This window comes from Conger conger, chromosome 13 (genome assembly GCF_963514075.1).
Source record: "Conger conger chromosome 13, fConCon1.1, whole genome shotgun sequence".
Lineage (NCBI taxonomy): Eukaryota > Metazoa > Chordata > Actinopteri > Anguilliformes > Congridae > Conger > Conger conger.
In genome coordinates, this window is record NC_083772.1 from 25,199,651 (window position 1) to 25,218,988 (window position 19,338).

General features: G+C 42.7%; 1 protein-coding gene across 1 annotated transcript in view; it reads left to right on the forward strand.

The window, feature by feature from the left end:
* The window catches only part of gria4a (glutamate receptor, ionotropic, AMPA 4a), an 84,770-nt gene that overhangs the window by 21,109 nt on the left and 44,323 nt on the right, over positions 1–19,338 (forward strand). Inside the window, 1 exon segment of the mRNA XM_061216674.1 lies at positions 13,391–13,630. Within this exon segment, the coding sequence (XP_061072658.1) occupies positions 13,391–13,630 (240 nt within the window).

Sequence of the window (19,338 nt, forward strand, 5' to 3'; positions counted from 1 at the left end):
ATGCACACACAGAGACACATACACACACACAGACACACACATACACACACACACACACAGACACAGACACACACAGACATGGACGCACACACACACATATACACACACACACACACACGCACACGCACACGCACACGCACACACACACACACACACACACACACACACACACACATCTAGTAATGGCTCAGTGGCTGGACCCAGCAGAATGTTCCTGTTAAAAACAGATCTGGGAGAACTTATTAAGGAAGAAGACGGGTGGTACTGTCACTCACAGCATGCCAACTCGACATAGACATGCACAGACAGTGTATCTGTCAAATACATGCGAGCACACACACACACACACACACACATACGCACCCCTAAGGGCATGGGGCTGTTGTTTTTGTTTCTTAGGGGGGTTGTAATGAATACCTCCCTCTGGCTGGGCTCAACACGCTCTGTCGGACTCCCGGGAGCTTGTTCAGGCTGTGTAAACACTACATGTCTAATGTAATGGTACAGGCCTCTGTGGGGTTCCTGATTAGACCGCTTGGTGGAGTCGAGTTTTTAAGAAAAGCAAACTGTCAATTCTGCACCAGCCTGTTTCTCTCATAGCCAAGTGCCTTCTCAGCAGAGTACCACAAGTGAACAAAAACTCAATTATCTTAACTGTTCAACCTGAAGACATCAGCACTGAGTTTCTGTATGCATTACAAGATAACACTCCACACTATTGCATGCAGTTGCATGCGACTGATTTAAAGTGGACGGAGTCTGACTCTTAAGCGACCTAGTGCAGTAATAGACATGCAGAATAGAATACTAAGCCACCTCTCCAATTTTAGGAAAAGTCTTAATCTGAAAGGAAACTCTCCAAACACCAGAGTGGATATGAACGCACAATCCTGGGATCATACTCGCTAATGCCAATGTCTGTTCTCATTGTAGTAATGCCCAATGATCAGGTCTGGCCAGCACCCTTACACTGTATGCTGAAATTGGCTCTTTTGACCTCGGTAAAAACAGCCTACAATTGCTTGTGGCAAAATATGATGTTTTTTATGATTATACAAGTGCTGCACTGTCCTCTTTATCTTCCCCTATGTGTCAGTCACGTCTCAGAGAGAAGTAAAAGTGTGCGTTGAGTAAGATGTCTTTGAGGAAGGAGTGGATACTACTGTGGGGGGTGTGATCTGAGGTGGGCATCACAGCTGGGTAGACTATCATAAGGGATTTAGAATATGAGTACCACTTTGGGAGATGGGCAAAGTATAAGTGCGTTATAAGATGGACACTTTACCGAGACCTGAGCAAAGCATTCAGTAGGCGTATGGGGCGTCCATTTTTAAAAGGATGTCATGATATGTTAAGCTTGTAATGAAATCTATCATTGTGCTTTGCCATAAACAGAAAAAAAATTAAGAAGATTACATAATTCACAAATGGTACACCACATAAGCATGCACAAGATAACTGACAACACATACACACGCAGAATTCCTCTTCAGTTCATGAAGCACACTTTTATTCCTGAAAGGAATATAAATTAACCACTACCATGCACCCTATGCTTAAGGCTACAGCTTCTTTTGTCGAGCCATCAATATCAATATCATTTTTCTCCTGCAGAGAATAGGCCTGTCAGCGGCTGCTGGCTTCAATGCTGAATGATTTTGAGTAACAATGCCGCCACCAGAGATGGCTGCTTTCTCAGACGGTGGGCTTGCTGCAGATGTCCCTGCACATTTCTGTTTGCTAAACATGAGGTATTTTGAGGCACATTGAGCACTACATAGACCAATTCACCTGCATATTCCTTTATGGTCACTGTAGTTTTGACACTGTGTGCTACTGCCAGAACTGAAGAAAAACAGTGGGATTTTTCAATGGGATTAATGGTGCTTCCATGGGGTGGAATTTGCCCTGAGATTTCCAGAAATTGAATCGAAGCGGCACAGTCATTTGGGGATGCAACGGCGAGGCTGTGGTTTTGAAAGCTTGAGAAATCATTGGCTATAATGTAAAGTGACCTTTTAAGATTACTTCCACTTAGTATTATTATTTATAGCCTATTTATAGCCGAGGAAAAAACTGCCCATTAGTGTGGTAGGTCTGTAAGGTTGTTTGCCCTTGCTCGATACTACATAATTTACACTGTAGACCTGATACTGTAGATATATTTATATGATTTACCAAAATAAATTTCATGTAGATTGCACCCCTTGCTTGCATGCATATTGCATGAATGCAAAATGGAATTTTGGGTTTTGTGCGCTGATATTACTTTTAGTTGGCATTTATATTCTGACAATTTACAATTTTTAATGCATTTGCAATGGTTCAAGTAATATTCATGGTTCTACAGTATATTTGATTTACTCTAGTCAAATACATTTTTAAAAATAATATACTTTAGCTATAATTGTATTTGATTTCATATACTGAAATAAAACCATTTTAATCTGGTGTTCTTTTAATTGAGGGCCTGAAAAATATTATATCTGAGTCTATCTCTATTAAAAAACTATGTTAAATGTTTGGTGATTTAACATACAAAAACAGCATCTGTGATTCCAGTGCTGTGCAACATCACTGTATAAAAGTTATAACTCGGATATATATTTTTCCGACAATAAACTGCCATATTCCACTTGTACTGGTTGGAAATGTGGTGTCTATTTCCTGGAAAACTCAATATGAAATTTGCTCAGAGAGGAAGTATATGTCTTATTCCTGTGTATATCTATGTATTTCATATCACTATTCGCAACCTCTATCCCACACAGAGGTCATTTTGTGAAAGATGTGTTAATGATGGAGGGAGAGGATGGTACCAGACTGGGCCATTCTCTCAGTACAGAGAGGAGAATCGCTGCAATGAAACCACAACCGTGACTAACTACTCTGAAGGAAAAAAATGTAATCTGACTCTCCGTCCATTTTTAACTGTAATTAAAAAAAGGTAAGAAGAATTTCTAGTCAATTAACCTCATCATTAAATTAATTACAGCATATAAGAGACACAGTGATCATATCTGCTCAGGAAGTGGTCTAATTTGCCTTTCAATAGAGGGAAAGAATTCTGAACATTGTAAGTCACAGATCATGAAGTGATTTATTAAGCCCATTCTCCCAGATAATCAGGTGTCTTTGTCTTGGACTCCATATGGATGAGAATGTGGCAGGCAGTCAGATACAGCCTGTGTTGATTCACAAACACACACACACACACAGTCACGCATAGTGACACACAGGAGCACACACAGAAGCACACACATGCACACGCGCGCACATGCACACGCACTCAGACAAATCAACACGCAGTGAATCCTAAAAGCCTTTCTGGGAGAGGTTTCTGCTTGATTAAAACATTACCTTAGTGCAGTGAACTGCAGCCTAAATTATTCCAGAGCCTGTCAGGCTAATAGGTGTAATATTTTCATATTGCTAAGCATTTTAAATCTTCTGTCACTGAAGCTGTTGACTTTCTGTCGCAAAGTCTCATGTTGTGACAAAGAAAAGAAAAAGAGCTTCCGTCTCCCAAGGGATACATGGGAGGGATTCAGCGAGAATAGCAGTGTTCACTGCTGGAGTGAACTCCCATGGCTTACTCTCATCTGTATGATTGGGTCTTCTCCCAGGCTTGTGACTGCAGTGTGAAACTGCAGTCCTGTAGCTGGCTGACACCGTGTGTTTTGGAAGAGAACTGCTAGTTGTCTTCAACTCTCCCGAGCTGGCAGCAAGGGGCATTCAGACATTCCAAACTCAGGTTCGATTGGAGAAGCGAATTTGCTAAAAATAAATGACTGCATTTAAAAAGAATTATTTGAAGTGACACTCTCGGAATCTTGATGTTGGAATCTTGATGTTGGTGCTACATTCCTGATCTCAGATTCCAGATTTGTTGTTTGATGCTCCAGAGAGATGGCTGTTAAAATTCTGTGATGTACCATTAAAATCGCTTACTGTAATTCACTGAAGGGCAACGCAGTCATTCATACACACTCTAGTTGGATGAGAGGGTGTTTCCTGTCCAACCCACTGACTTCTGTGGGATGTAACTCATTTCTGATGTTCAATTTTTAAAAGTTTTTTCATATAGGCAAAGCCATAGCAATAGAATAGCAATAGAATAGTGTCTATAAAATGCTAAACTATGATTTAAAGAGTGCCAAAGAAGACTACTTTAAAGAATACAATCTAGAGGGAGACTTCTTATTTGACAAGAGAGCCACTCCTACAGTATCAGTCTGAGAACATAACATACGATAAGGTAGCCATGAAGGCAGTTCTGCTCCTACGTTTATCGAAAGTAATGGTTAATGATGAAAAATGTCACTGCTTAAAACTAAACCTTGGTATTAATTAGCTTTGCTACTTGCCATTACCTTTATGATTTCAAATCAATAATCTGTACATGTTCCCTGTCGATCAACCAATTCACCATGTGAACATGATGTTCCTGTCTGTTAAACTGTATAATGAAAGATACTGCCTTTGCAGTCATTTGCATGTTTTCCTTGTCTCAAGCTTCCATAGTTCATTATATATCACTGTTCATGATGTCCATGGGACATTGTTGCCAAATTTGTACTGCTATGACACATTTATTGTAAGGAGATGACATTTATAAACAAGTAAAGCTAGATTTGCTATCTCATAGGTTACTACCCCTAACACACAGTGAAGTAACAATGGTTCCCAATCCTGTTCCTGGAGACATACCATCCTGTATGTTTCCTGTTGTGCTGCTAATTAGTACAATCAGGTTTGTCAGTGTTTGGTTGAAATGAAAATCCACAGAATGGTTGATCTCCAGGAACAAGGTTGGAAACCTTGCTCCAAAAAAAGATTCATCAGATTTAATTTAGGCAGAGAGGCACTAATTAGCTTTTCACTAAATTAAATGAATGAATAAGCCAGAAATAACTTTTATTTCACAAAAAATAGCCCATGGGAGAATTAAAATAGTCTTTCCTTGATCCTCCTCCCCCTCAAATTCTATACAGTTGTTTGTTTATGTGAGGATAGCAAGACATCAAGTGCTGGTCCTGTCTGTGCCATTTCACAGGAGAGCTTTGACCGTCTGGGGCTCCTCTGCATTCAGAGCACTGCATGTATCGCTAAGCTCGCTGTCTCAGGTTCTGCCTCTGTACGGCCTGGAAGACATGCTGAATTTAGTCTGGGCAACATTGCAGATGGCACGATGCATTTGTATTTGTTTGTTTGTTTAACCCATTCACTGCTGCGGGTGACTTAAGTCGACAGAAATTCCAATGTACTGTAGTGCCAAGGATGACTATTGTTGACGGAAATACAAATGTTCTAGAGTGCCGAGGGCAACTAGTGTCAGCTTACTGGAGGAGATTTCCCGAGTTTTAAATCCAGTCACTGCCAAAGGAGCAACAACTAACGAGCAGGGGGCGGAACTCGTAGCAGAATTTGGTTAACATCATTAATAAAAACATTCAAACTGAAGTGTATGTCTATGTTGTGTATTAAGACCAAAGTCTTTTTCTGCTGGATGTGCCTGATATCTTCAAGTAGGTATGAGACCCTATGATAGGAATGAGACAGCAGTGTTCTCAGGCACAGACCACAGGTCTCCTCACCACAAGAACATCGTAAGTTTGAATCCTGGAGGCAGGCTTTGGTCAGCACCTACTGTATAAGCAAGGTGGTTCCAAAAACCCTTTAAACTCACAATTCATCCCTCTTTCTTTATGACAGTAGGCTGCCTGCATTGGAGTCGAATCGCATTCTGTATGTTCACTGTTTTCACACAAAAATAGATGGAGCGAAAACTGTCAATAAAGATCATCTGCCTGGGATGAACATTATTGCTTGGCATTTAATCCATACACGTATTACTGCACATAATATGCCTTATTTAAATTATGGCTTTACAGCAGAATGGAAACACATCGGTATAGGATTTCTTGCTGTTTTCTTCAAGAGCTCTATTGAATTCTTACAGAGCTGCTGAGCCCCTGGGCTAGCTAATGAAAAGAGCTTTAGTCTTTGAGGACCATGCTCCTTTGCTCAGCAGGTTGCTGATGCAATGAGGTAAATCCAAGGTGAACTCCTTTAAATGCAACCAGAGATATAAAATGTTTCACTTTCTTTCAAATGCCAAAGATGAGCTTTTATCCTCATTAGAGACTAAATGCTTTTGTCTTGCCCTGTCTTTCAATAGCAAAGGAAGAACACACGGCACTGGTGTTGTCTTTTAATGAGAGGGTTAAAACAGGCCTTGTTATTAAAATCAAACCGCAAAGCTGTGTTATGTCACTGGGCGATGACTAGAATGTTCCATGCGCAGAACTCCCATAGTGGGGAAAAAAACAGTGGAATCAGTGGAATGCAATACTGATTGAATGATCTCACAACCCGTAGATACTGGGGCCCCGAAGACAGAGGGTCATGACAGGCGATACGGCCAGGGTCTGTTTCATCAAGGAGACGAGGAGCGATTCTCAAAGTAAAATGGGCTTCCAGACTTCACTGATAATGATACATTAGCCTTTTGCTTCAAAATAGAGCCAGTGAACTCTGTGTTGATCAATGTTATGTGTGCAGGAAAATGGATGAAAGTGAGTTTGAAGGTCCCTTGATGCATACATGCCAAAGCACACGCATGTAATATTAATTCCTAGTCCCATGATTTTAATCCCTTTGCCATTACTATGTAGATAGAGGACTGCAATTTATGTAAAGGGCAGCATGTCACAGAAGTAAGTTGAGTGAAATTAATTGTATCTTTCCTTGAAGTCTTTACATGCAGCTTTAACCAGATTCAATCTTACTTGGTTTAAAGATCCAGAGCAGGACTGAACAGGTCGCTGAAACACTGCGGAATACGCTCGGCCTTCTGGCCCCGCTGCACTTCCAATCACAAAACAATCACGGCGGGAGCAGCTCGGGCATCGGGTATAAACCTGCTATTATACACGCTACTCGGGGGTTCCAGTTCAGAAACACTGCCTGCAAATTTCTGCTGGGTGCCCTGGCCCTCCCCCCATTTTTCACCCTGAAATGTCTTTCATGACACAATAACCAAGAGTCTGTGGTGTTAAGAGTGAGATACGGGCACGTAGAGTAGAGGGGGAAACTAAATCCATCTGCTCCTAACGGCATTATGGGAGAAGTGTACGGCCTGGGCTCGGAGCTATGCGCATCAATCATGCGACAAGCGCAGTACTCCCTCGCACAGAGAAGTGTGTTTCCACCCCGCACGGCTTCCATACAGCCTCCATCTCAGTGACTTCAGGACAGAAGCACGTCCTTCTTCTGCTCTGTGCCTTGCCTGGCAGAATGGCATGTCTGTAAGCACGATGCTTCTTTTGTAACGCTCTTTTTGAAATGTCAACAGATTTCAAATTACACATCTTAAATGGTTTAGATAATTACACAGATACATGTTTGTATTTGTTGTTGTGGGAGGGACGTTGAATGAATTCACTGGGTGTTAGATGTCTAGCTTTTAGATTCTTTTACATGGGCCATTTATGTATAAATACATATCAAAATATTCTTTTTTTATAGTGCTCACCTACTGCTGTCCTCTGTTTCTTGTTTAGCTTGTTTAGCTTTCCTTATTGGTGATTTTTACTTCAATGTTTATTTTAGTGAAACCTGCCAACAACAAGTACAAAAAAATCATTACGTTGTTGAAGGTAGGTTGTATTCCTTTGAGACTGGTGTACAACAGAGAAAGCATCATTCACAGGATCATGGAATGATCCCAGATGCTTGCAGTAAGCTCATCGTGAGCCTTCCCCTGTGCCGCACAGTGAATTGTGTGGGGGTTGTGCGGGTGGGGGGGTGAGTGCTGAGAAGGAAAGCGCTCTAATTATGAAAAGAAAGAATGGGAGCGAAAGCTTTTCTCAGAAAGGCTTTTCTTTCTGGAGTCTCAGCAGCCCTCGCTGAGCAGTTAAAGGCCTCCCTGCAGGATCTCCATTCACAAAGGCCTCTGGCTCACATGAAGCCTCTCTTTAAACACACAAATGAAAATGATGGATTATCGTTTTCTCCTTGTTTTCATTACCAACTGAGGCTGCAGTCAGCTGGGTATTATACCCAGTCAGCTGAATGAGCAAGCGCACCTCACTAACGCCGTTCACCATCCTCTTTTTTCACTTGGTGTCGTGGTGCAAAGGGAGTCTTTTAGGCAAGAATGAAGTTGCTGAATGAAATTCCCCATGTATAGCAAGCCTCAGCAAGCTGGCATGTGGTAACAGTGGTGAATAAATATAATGACGGCATGCAGAGACGCCCTGATCATCATTCCGGCAGCATCTGGAAAAGAGACAGAAAGAGAGAGACGAAGAGGTCGGAGGTCGCAGTCACTCACGGGGTGCTGGACTGGGACCGACCGACCCCAGGCGAGATCATATTATCATGGTATTGGCCCGTGAGGATGACTTCTCTCTCTGTGTCAGTCCCTGGAAGGACTGCATGATTCTCTGAATGTTGGCCGTCATATTTCAGTGGGAATGCCATTCACCCAGGCTGTGGTTTCCGGAGTCTTGGCAAGGTGAAGAAATAAATTCAAAAGTTCGATTTCAATAGATTTCAGAATGATTTCTTCATATGAATTAAGAGCATCTTTATACCTGTTGAACCCTTTTTTATACCAAGCTTTTACGATTGCCCTCTCTGCCAAGTACACTCTCTGCCTGTATTATTCAAAGTAATTGAGATGTTTACAAAATTCACAAGCAAAAAAATTAATCTGTCATGTCATAAAAATAAAAAGTGGAATATCATAAAACCACTTGCAGGTAATTACTGGGGTGTACATTTAATAATTATTGCATCTAGCTGAGGACACTGTTAATTATGTCTAGGGCATTTCAATTAAAAAACTGAGAATGAAATTTAAATTGTGTTATGTGTTCTATATATAGTGTTCTATTATATATTGTTCTATATATTTAGAACTGCTCTAAAACTAAAAGCACTTTAGAATATTTACAATACGAAATATAGAAAATGAAATCCTTTATGATAACACTGTAACATATTGTTTGTTTCTTTTATCTAAATATAATTTCATTTTTTAGATTTGTTTTGTCCTTGTCCTGCGGAAAATAAATGGATTCAGTTGGCACCCTGATAAAGTGTATTATTTCTGTTTGCTTAAGCTTTATTCAGCCGGGCAGCCCACCATGATAAATCCCCTTTTTATGGAACAGAAAACATTTGACTATCCCTCCCTATAATCAGCCTCCAAATACACAATCTCAAGTACATTCCAGAACATGAATAATTACGAACATTACAATGAAATCATGAGTTGCTTTTCACAGAATGTAAGATGAGGAAGGTCAAAATACTGAATGAGGATTTTTAAGAAGATGGCGGTTTCTAGATGAAGTGGTCTCTGAAACAGGTCTGGCTGTTCAGCCTCCCTGTTTAATTGCTGCGAGCAGCAGTGCCTCTCCACATTGTTTACTGAGTCAGGGCTCATTGTGGTTAATTGAATTGGTTTTATTCCCGGAGAGAGGGGGACGTGAGGCAGGGTACAAATACCATAAGTCCCAGGGAGTGGGAGCAGGCAATTAAAGCCCCACACTGAAGTCGCCTCCTATGTGCGATTCCACAGCCACCCCTGTATTAATGCCGGGAGGATTCCCACTGGAAATGCTGCACGGCACACCCTCACAAACGGGGGAAAAAACCAGAGAAAAAAGCAGCGCTTGGTTTCTCTTAAATCGGCAGCTTTCGACGGAGAGGTTGCGTTCGTACAATGCCTGGGGGAAAACATCTTTGAGGGAGGCATGTTTTTTTTTCTTCTGAATCAGAATGCGTGAATGATAACGGGAGCGTGCTGGATATGACTGGAGGAATGCTCTTGTTGCACAAAGGAACCGTCCCTCTGGCAACCGGTGCGGAGAGAAAGGAAGGCTTTCAGCTTAGGTTGAGTCCTAAGCTAGCCTGTGTGCGGATTGTGTAGCCTTTTGTCTGTTGATCTGTCTGTTTCTCCCCTTTCAGAGGGTGAACAGGTGGAGCAGTACTGAGTGGGTGGCAGAGTGTAGACCCGGCGTCCCTGTACTGGCACACACGAGTGTGCATGGGGTGCCACTCTAGACACACCTACGTTTTAAGACGGCAGCTGTGTGGGTTACCTCTTGCAGTGGGTGACATGTTTTGCAATCCTTAGCAGTTCTCAATGGTGACAGTTATGCATGTATGTATGTGTGGCTACAGTTATGCATGTATGTATGTGTGAAGATGAGTTGTGTGCTGTTTCCTCAGTCTAGCACCCCGTAAACACACAACCCCAGTCCGTTTGGGAGTCTTCTTTTATCCCACTGCAGTCGGTGGAGATTCGGGGGAGGGGCTGTCAGGGGTGAAGCAAAATGCTCGCAGGCAGCTAGTCTCAATTGGCCACTTGCTCGTATTGACTCGACCTTACTGCATCTCTTCTTTGGTGAATATATTTATCCGTCCACCCTAAATAGGGTGCAGTTTTTACCAAAAAGCAACTAAATGTTGTGCCGTTTTACCCATAAACACTAAATATAGCACCATTTACCCATACACACTGAATGCTGTGTAATTTTTCTTGTATACACTAAATATAGTCCAATATTACCCATACACGTTAAATACAACTTTATTTCACTCAGTGTACTCTGTGGGTCAAATATGCAAATATAAAAAGGGCAATATCCCCAATGCAGAATGTTAGTTGTATGTTTTGCCCAGGAAATGGGAAATATTATCATATTAATGCAATTGCTCGGAGAAATCTTTTTAAAAAGGAAATCATTTTATTTCCCAAAAGGCGTCAAAATTATTCTCCCCCTGCTTTCAGTGCTTTGCAAATTCTCCACTGAGTGGTTTAACGTTGCAGCAATCTTTGACCAGTCTTTTATACAGCTATCTGTAAAAATCCTCTAGATCCTTCAATCTGCACTACTGCCGATTTAATTAAAACCACAAATTTTTGAAGTTCTAGTCTGGAGACTGAGACTGAGTATTTGTGAAACAATAATGCTGCGGTCAGGTAACCATAACTCTGGGAAAAGGTGTACCCAGATACTGTATCTATTATACATTACAGGGGATAAAGGTTGCTTTATTGTTTTGTTCTGTTCTCTTTTCCCAAAAGTATACTGAAAAATTGAGTTTTGGGTTGTTGAACCAAAGAAATACTTGCAGCATTGAATTGCTTCAGTATTACAATGCGACTGTCAGAAGGAACACAGTTCTGTACTGCATATAACCAGCGAATGCAGGTCTCATAAACCTTCATTAAGCTCAAGTGACTCTTACGCCAAAACCACAATACATTTTACAACCACTCATTAAAACATTTGACATGCTTTATGAGAACAGACAATTACTGTTGTTGTTAAAAGTCACTGAAGATTACTTAATGAGCGTCTCCCAAAGCAGGCATTTTCTATCGATGATGCGAAACCTCCATTTGAAAACAGAAGATGTTTTGTATGGTATTAGACTATCACTCTATCAAGGGAATACACTCCTCTCGTTATGCTGAGTGTGGTTTGCATACACAGTGGTAAAAAAGTGTCTTGTTTCATCACAGGGCAATATAACATGTAATTCTCAGGAGATTAGTAAGATGCACCATGTCATCTGTTTTTTTTATCTAATGTGATGATCCCTACAGACTACTCCATATTTTCTATGTAAATTGGAGCTCAACGCCCTGCATCTCTGTTCTTTAAGGTACACTCACTGAGCACTTTATTAAGAACACCTACTTATTCATGCAATTATCTAATCAGCCAATTGTGTGGCAGGAATGCAATGCATAAAATCATGGTATACAGGTCAGAAGCTCACATCAACCATCAGAATGAGGAAAAATGCAATCCCTGTGATTTTGACCGTGACATGACGGTGTCAGATGGGCTGGTTTGAGTATTTCCTTAGCTGCTGATCTGGATGTGGATTTTCATGCACAACAGTCTCTAGAGTCTTCAGAGATCGATGCAAAAATAAAAAAACATCAGCGAGCAGCAGTTCTCCAGGCAAAAACGCCTTGTTCATGAGAGAAGTTGATGGAGAAAGGCCAGGCTGGTGAAAAGTGACAGGAAGGTGTCAGTAACACAAATAACCACACATTACAACAGTGGTATGCAACACATCCAGTGCATCAAACCTCTTAAGTGGATATGATACAGCAGCAAAATAACAGTAAGTTTAAAAAAGACGTCTAATAAATACCAAATAAAGTGCTTACTGAGTGTATATGCTATTATAAAGCCAGCAGTATCAAGCTTGGGGATCTGACTTTAAATTTTGACCCAGGTATGCTGAAGAAGAGACTCATCAGATTCTCATCTCAACAGACTTCACACTGAAAACTCCTCCTATTGTTGAAGCTAAATCATTCCAATTTAAGGCATCTCATGAACATTCAGAAATGGGTGGGGTCAAGGGCTTTACCTTTCCAATGCATGTTCTGCCCTGAAATATTTAATGTTATATAAAACTGTGATATTTCACTCAAAACTGCTGTTACTAACCAGAATCTCCTATACTAAGTAAAAAAGTGTCACAGGAGCTGATCTTTTTGTTAGTCTCTAGAATCTGTGGTTTACATGGTAAATGGTAAATAGTAAATGACAGGCATTTATATAGCGCCTTTATCCAAAGCGCTGTACAATTGATGCTTCTCCATTCACCCATTCATACACACACTCACACACCGATGGCGATTGGCTGCCATGCAAGGCCCCGACCAGCTCGTCAGGAGCATTTGGGGGTTAGGTGTCTTGCTCAGGGACACTTCGACACAGCCCGGGCGGGGGATCGAACCGGCAACCCTCCGACGGCCAGACGACTGCTCTTACTGCCTGAGCCATGTCGTACATCCGAAGCTCCTTTTCCTTCTGTTGTGGTCCTGCAGGTTTCTGGATCAGATCAGGGTTAGAAGCACTGTCAATTACATTAGTCAATGATATTAATCTTGATTAACGTTGTTTGATCGATGGACATGTGACAAGTGCTGTCGCTTGGCTTTCCATGTCAGGAAATTGGAGGGTATTGATGGGTTTGCATTCTGTCCTGTTAATTTAATTTTACATAATGTGATTTGGGCCTTTTTGCTCTGACAATAACATTAATGAATATTTGATACATGACCACACACACACACATACGGGTACACAAGTAGACAAGCCACCACTCTTGTTTGACTCTGCATTCTACATTTGAACCCTTTAAGGTGTGAGATCACAAATATGTGATTAGGGTATTCTGAAATCAGCATTGTAATGCTGATGTACGTACCAATCGCTACTGGTATTTCAAAGAAAACAACTTAGAAAAAACTCTTCAAAGGCTTAATGTGACTTTCTAAGAATGGTCCTCTCCTCTCTTTTTGCTGACCCCTCTGTCCTCCTCTCCCCCCCCCCCCCCCCAGTCTGCTCGCAGTATTCCCGCGGGGTCTTCGCCATCTTCGGCCTGTACGACAAGCGCTCGGTGCACACCCTCACCTCCTTCTGCAGCGCGCTCCACATCTCGCTCATCACGCCCAGCTTCCCCACGGAGGGCGAGAGCCAGTTCGTCCTGCAGCTGCGGCCCTCCATACGCGGCGCCCTGCTCAGCCTGCTCGACCACTACGACTGGAACCGCTTCGTCTTCCTCTACGACACCGACCGAGGTAAAGGCCCGGGGCTCGCTCCCAGCGGGGACGGGGACGGGGGGATATCGAACAAACGTCCATTACATTACATTATCGGCATTTTGGCAGGCGCTCTTATCCAGAGCGACGTACAGTTGATTAGACTAAGCAGGAGATAATCCTCCCCTGGAGCAATGCAGGGTTAAGGGCCTTGCTCAAGGGCCCAATAGCTGTGCTGATCTTATTGTGGCTACACCGGGATTAGAACCACCGACCTTGCGTGTCCCAGTCATTTACCTTAACCACTATGATACAGGCCGCCCCTACGGCCGGGCTCAGCCTTCAAAAGCCTGGTTATCTCTACGGAGCTCTGAGGACTATATGTTGATGTACATTGACAGCTATACGGTCTGCTACGACTGCAGCTAACTGCCATTGGCCTTAATCTCCTCGCCCTGCAGGCCAGTGGAGGAGCTGTGCCGGTAGAGGAGGAGAGAAAGAACACGCCGTTATTTCATCTGGACATTAGGTTTCACTGCAGGTCGTGCGTGTCCTCTCAGGACCGCGGTGGTCGTGAGGTCCTGCAGCACTAATGAGAGGCGTCGCTGCTGAGGGAGGTCTGCGGTCAGCGCGGCGAGTGACCAGGCGTGCGGGCGCACACAGCGACACACAGGGCCGCTCCGTGTCAGACTGAGGGCTCTGCGTTTAAATCTGCCTGTCCCGGGGCGAACGTCGGCGTTTAACGCTCCGCTGTATTCAGTCCGCTCCCCTTGTTTACAGCTGCGGCTGCAGACATGTACGGCTCAGAGAACGGAGGGAAACCGCCTCACACGCAATACACTGCGGAGGGGAATTAGCTGTCCCTGCTATTTTTTCTTTATGATTAAAATAGTCAGTTTTTATTTAAAAAGTGATTGTGCATAGTCTCCGAGGGGAGGCGGGTACAATAAAAGTTTTGTTAAAACAGTACAGAACCTTGGCAACTGACGCAAAATGACTTACTTCAACGGACCAATTTTAAAATGCGAATTTATGACCAAATATTAGATTTTACTGGTATATGTATGAATTACTATTTTTCATTGTGAAACCTGCTGTAACATGCATGCTGGGCTACCATAAAAAACTGACCAAATTTTGTTTAACACGTTGTAATGTTCTGAATCAAGCTATGAGAAATGCAATGTATAGGTAATGTATTATATGCTGTTGCCATTATTGTTACGGTAGCCTGTATGTGGTAAATGAATGCACCGCATCTGGAATTGGAAAAAATTATTGAAATCAATCATATTGCACAGGCGGTCCAGTTGCCATAGCTTGCACCAAGAGCTCAAGTATAGATGTGCTGTTAATATACTACACTTTCAAATGACAAATTACAATCTCATTTTCAAATTAACATGAACATTTAAATGAAGCTTTGACAGGAGCTATAGGAGCCATACTGCAACTCCATTTTCAACATGAGTCTCAAGGCCAGATGTACTAAGCCTTTTGTGACTAGTTTCAGATGCAAATATGACACATTCTTCCCCAGAAACGTGTGTTATGTATCAAACCGGCACACTGGGCAATTTGTGATCCAAGGTGCACTTCTCTCTTTAATGCTTATGCAGTATCACCACATAACGGGCGGAGATATTATAAGTGTGGCTGATTATGTATTCCGTTTATGTAGTCTCATTATGTGGGGTGTGGGGGTGGGGGGTGGGGTTGTATGCTTGTAACTCAAGTCAAAATAGACTCCTCCATCAGCATTTGTTGGATTCACCGAAATCATTATTATTGGTCTCTTTATCTAATTACTTTATGACAGCTATATAATTATCTTGGTGCGTATTCAATCAGAGTGGCAAAACTAATGCTTAGACATTGTCAACTGAATTGCAGGCTACAAAACCAATTTATGCAGGGTCCTACTCCTTTAAATAATGTGCTACACAGACTAATTCAAACAAATCTAAGCCCAATAATTCAAAGGAGAAGGGAAGTTCTGGTTCTGGTTCTGGTAAAACTGTTATAGCATGGTCATTTACACAAGCTGTTATCCCTGTTATATCATGGTCATTTACACAAGCTGTTATCCCTGTTATAGCATGGTCATTTACCTGAGCTACAGTGTACATGGTCATTTACATGTTTACAGTCATTTCAGAGGTTGCAAAGGATGCTACTACTTTAGGTATGGACATTAGCGCCTCAGGAACCCAAGAAGACGAACATTAGCTATCCTTATTCTCAACATGAATGAACGGCTAAGCAGAAGAGATTGATTTAACAACAAAGGTCTACATGTGCAATACTCTGTGACCCAATAGGCCTAAATGTGCGTCCTCCCTACACCAGCTCTAGGAGGGTGTCCCTGCAATACCTGTAGCTATAACAGTAAGCGAAACCACACAGATCAGGTTTTAACTATTTATTTGCCTGGCAGGTTACTTAAAGCCAATTACTTTCCAATTAAACATAAATAACAGTATTACAGAATATATTAAACAAATTACGGTCTTAAAAGTCTTACCTGGTAAGAAAAACTACACACATTATGTGCGTGAGAGTCTGGCTGCAGAAGCTCCCAGATTCTTAGTTTTCCCTGCTTAAGAGCACAAACCAGACCTTTGATCTCAATCCAAAAAAGGTCCAGAAATCCTAAATTAGCCACTTGGGATTTAGAGACATATCCCCCAGGTGGTGGGCGTTAGTCAAGGGTTAGGGACAGATGGCTTCAGGAAGCTGTGGGGCAGGTTTCCACAGTTTTCCCTAGTTTTCTGGATGGTTACCAAGTCCGAGGTATACTGCTGTGGAAATTAGACCATTGCACCAGTCGCACTGAGACAAGCAAAATGATACTACACAATATAATCTGAGCCTGCTTTGTCATGAAACATCCCGTGCTTTATGCATTTTAGTGTTGTAAACTTTATGGCACCACCTCCAGAGGAAGGCCACTGATAGTGTATAAAAGTGAAATTATTAAAGGGTATTGCAGTCAGTCTGACAATAGTAATATAGCTACATGTGTTTACAGCTGCAGTCACACTGAAACTCAGTTTATATTCAAACCCTCTAGCTGTCACTGGCCGTCTAGCTGTGAGTCCTGAGCCTACAGTCACACAAATACCCTTCCTACTGTAACAACTGGTGTCTCTGAAGTAGGGCTCAGTCACTGACATGCAGTTTCCATTCCAGGAAGTAATTCATTGCAGTTTTTTCACAACTGCTGGCATTCATTTCCAGGAAGTATACATAATTCCCCCAAAACTGTAAATGCAAAAAAAATACATAATGCCCTACTGAACTTCCATCTAAATGAGCACTTTCATAGTCCCTTCCTGATACCGCTCTGGCCAAGCTGAACTCTCTCCTGAGAAACGTGTTAACTTCCATCTAAATGAAGTAATAGGTGAAAGGAGCAGTAGACTGCTCTTTGGATGCCGTACGGGAATGGTGTGAGTAGTGTGCAGAAATGTGGACTTGAGGTGTGTAGGGCTGAGTCTCAGTCATGTTATCGAAGCTTTCCCCTCCAGCGTGGACTTCAGCTCAGAAATGAGGGCCGTGCTTGGTTGATGAACGATGTCATTACGCATTTGTTTGCGCTCGTACGCGTGCGTGTTCACACTGCTGATGCTTGCGTTGTAATGGGGACGCGTGCTGGAGCGATCCGTTTCCCCTCATCCCCGGCAGTGAGACACGGGGCTCGGCGTTGCGTGGGGTGGTTGAGGCGCCTCGGTGTGTTAAAAGAGCCGGAGGAAAAGGGTGCTGATGTCACGCCGGAGCCGGGATGATGAATATCCCTGTTTAACCAGTTAGATGTTCTGTGGATTGGGAATTTTCACTCCCAACCCTTCCTTTCCCCCCACATGGAATTCTCCACTCACTGCAGACGGTCCTGGCAGATCACTACTGCCACCTATTGGTGGTTCCTGTGTAAAATGTGTGATTCTCAGCAGGATATGGGGGGAGGGGTGCAGGCAGTGTTTGTGTACAGAACAGTAGTCCCCGTTTGCAGATGTTCGCCTGCCTCTCAGTTGTACTTTAGGATAGAGATGTGTTAGAAACCAACAACGTTAGAACAGTTACAGTACACCGACTCTGTTTGGGAGATTCCATTGCTCTCTCTACAGAGAGCATAACTGGATGCTATGGCTCTGCATGATTTTTCATGTGAGCCATTATGAGGCACTGCACTATAATAATGCTGCTCTCAAGAATAAGCTGTAATCTCTCAGAGGATGTCTGTATTGGTTCAAACATCTGTGGCTGTACTATATGTGAAAGCATGAAGAGATTTCTGTTTGGCAACAATATTTCTTCTTAGATATGGATTTTCTGCAGCCATTTCATCAGGGTCCCCATCGCTCGTGCTGAGAAATGATGATAATCCCTGATGAGATCATCATCCCGCTTCTGGAAGGGACCATGGAAATGGCTGCTCTTTCTCAATTCCATCAGTGTCACTATCAGGCACAGAGTACAGTACACAGAATTATTGTAACACTTTAATCTTCTTTACCAATGGCACAAGTGCAAGGATACCTACAGTATAGAGTGTGAACCTCTCTTACATAGCCCTGTTTGGAGTAGACTGCAATTGGTGCCTACTAATGAAACACAACACTGTTTGGGTGATCTGTCAAAATTGGCACTGTAATAACTAATAAATATATGTACAAATGTACAATTACATTTAAAAGTATCCATGCTTATTGTTGTGGTTTTAGATGCACCTATAAAGGAACCCACATTTGTGTGATACGTACATAAAATTGGGTCACTGTTGACCCCTGCCAAACGTAATGCAATAGAGCAAAGTTGTGATGAATATGACAATGTTCTGCCCTGCTGGGGGCTGTCTGAAAGCTGGACTCCACAGAGGCCCAGAATGCATCACCCAGGGAAACGGAAGTGCTATAACGTGCTTCACTAACTCAGTTAATTGTATGTAGTCGTCCTTGGAGAAGTGCCTGTCTGTCATCTGCGATTCCCAGGGCTTGCCACGTCCCAAAAGGCCTTCTGCCATCATCCCACTCCCTAATTATGTCCGTCCGCGGATCACGGGCTTCAATGCAGGAAATTGCGCAAATGGAGGCAGGAAGTTGCCAGGCTCTAATGGGTGGCGTGAAGGGCAGTTTAGGGGGACATCTGTTCGGCTTGGCTGCGGTCTCGGGCCATCCGCGCCCCCGATGACGATCTCGGGCCGGAGCGCAGAAATGGCGCGGACGCCATCAATGAGCTCTAACGAGGACCCAGGGGGCCCCGGGGCTCAGTGAGAAGGATGCTCATAACGAAATTGGGTTTGAGGAAGTGAGGGGTAGTGTCTGAATGAGTGAAAACAGGAAGGAAGAAGAGGAGAGAGGTTCTCAGCACTCTCTGAGCTCGCCACCTGTCATCACGGGGGATGAATGCAGAGGGGACCTTGAAGGGGATGTGGACACATTCCCCTTTCTCCTCTATTCTCTCCTCTCTTCTTAATCATCCATCTCCACCTTGCAATGCCTTTTCATATCATAAAATAAAAGAAACCGAAGAATATACTGTCAAGCATTCAACAATGAAGTTAGTCATCCTTAATGAAAGTAGCTGTAGGAAAGTGTGTGTGTGTGTGTGTGTGTGTGTGTGTGTGTGTGTTGCATATTAAGGTTAAATCACTGATTGATCGGTTGAACTTGAATTAATCTGTAACTTTATCTGATTCGTAATTTATTTGACATTAGTCACAGGTGACTTGGGCACGGCTCCTGCGG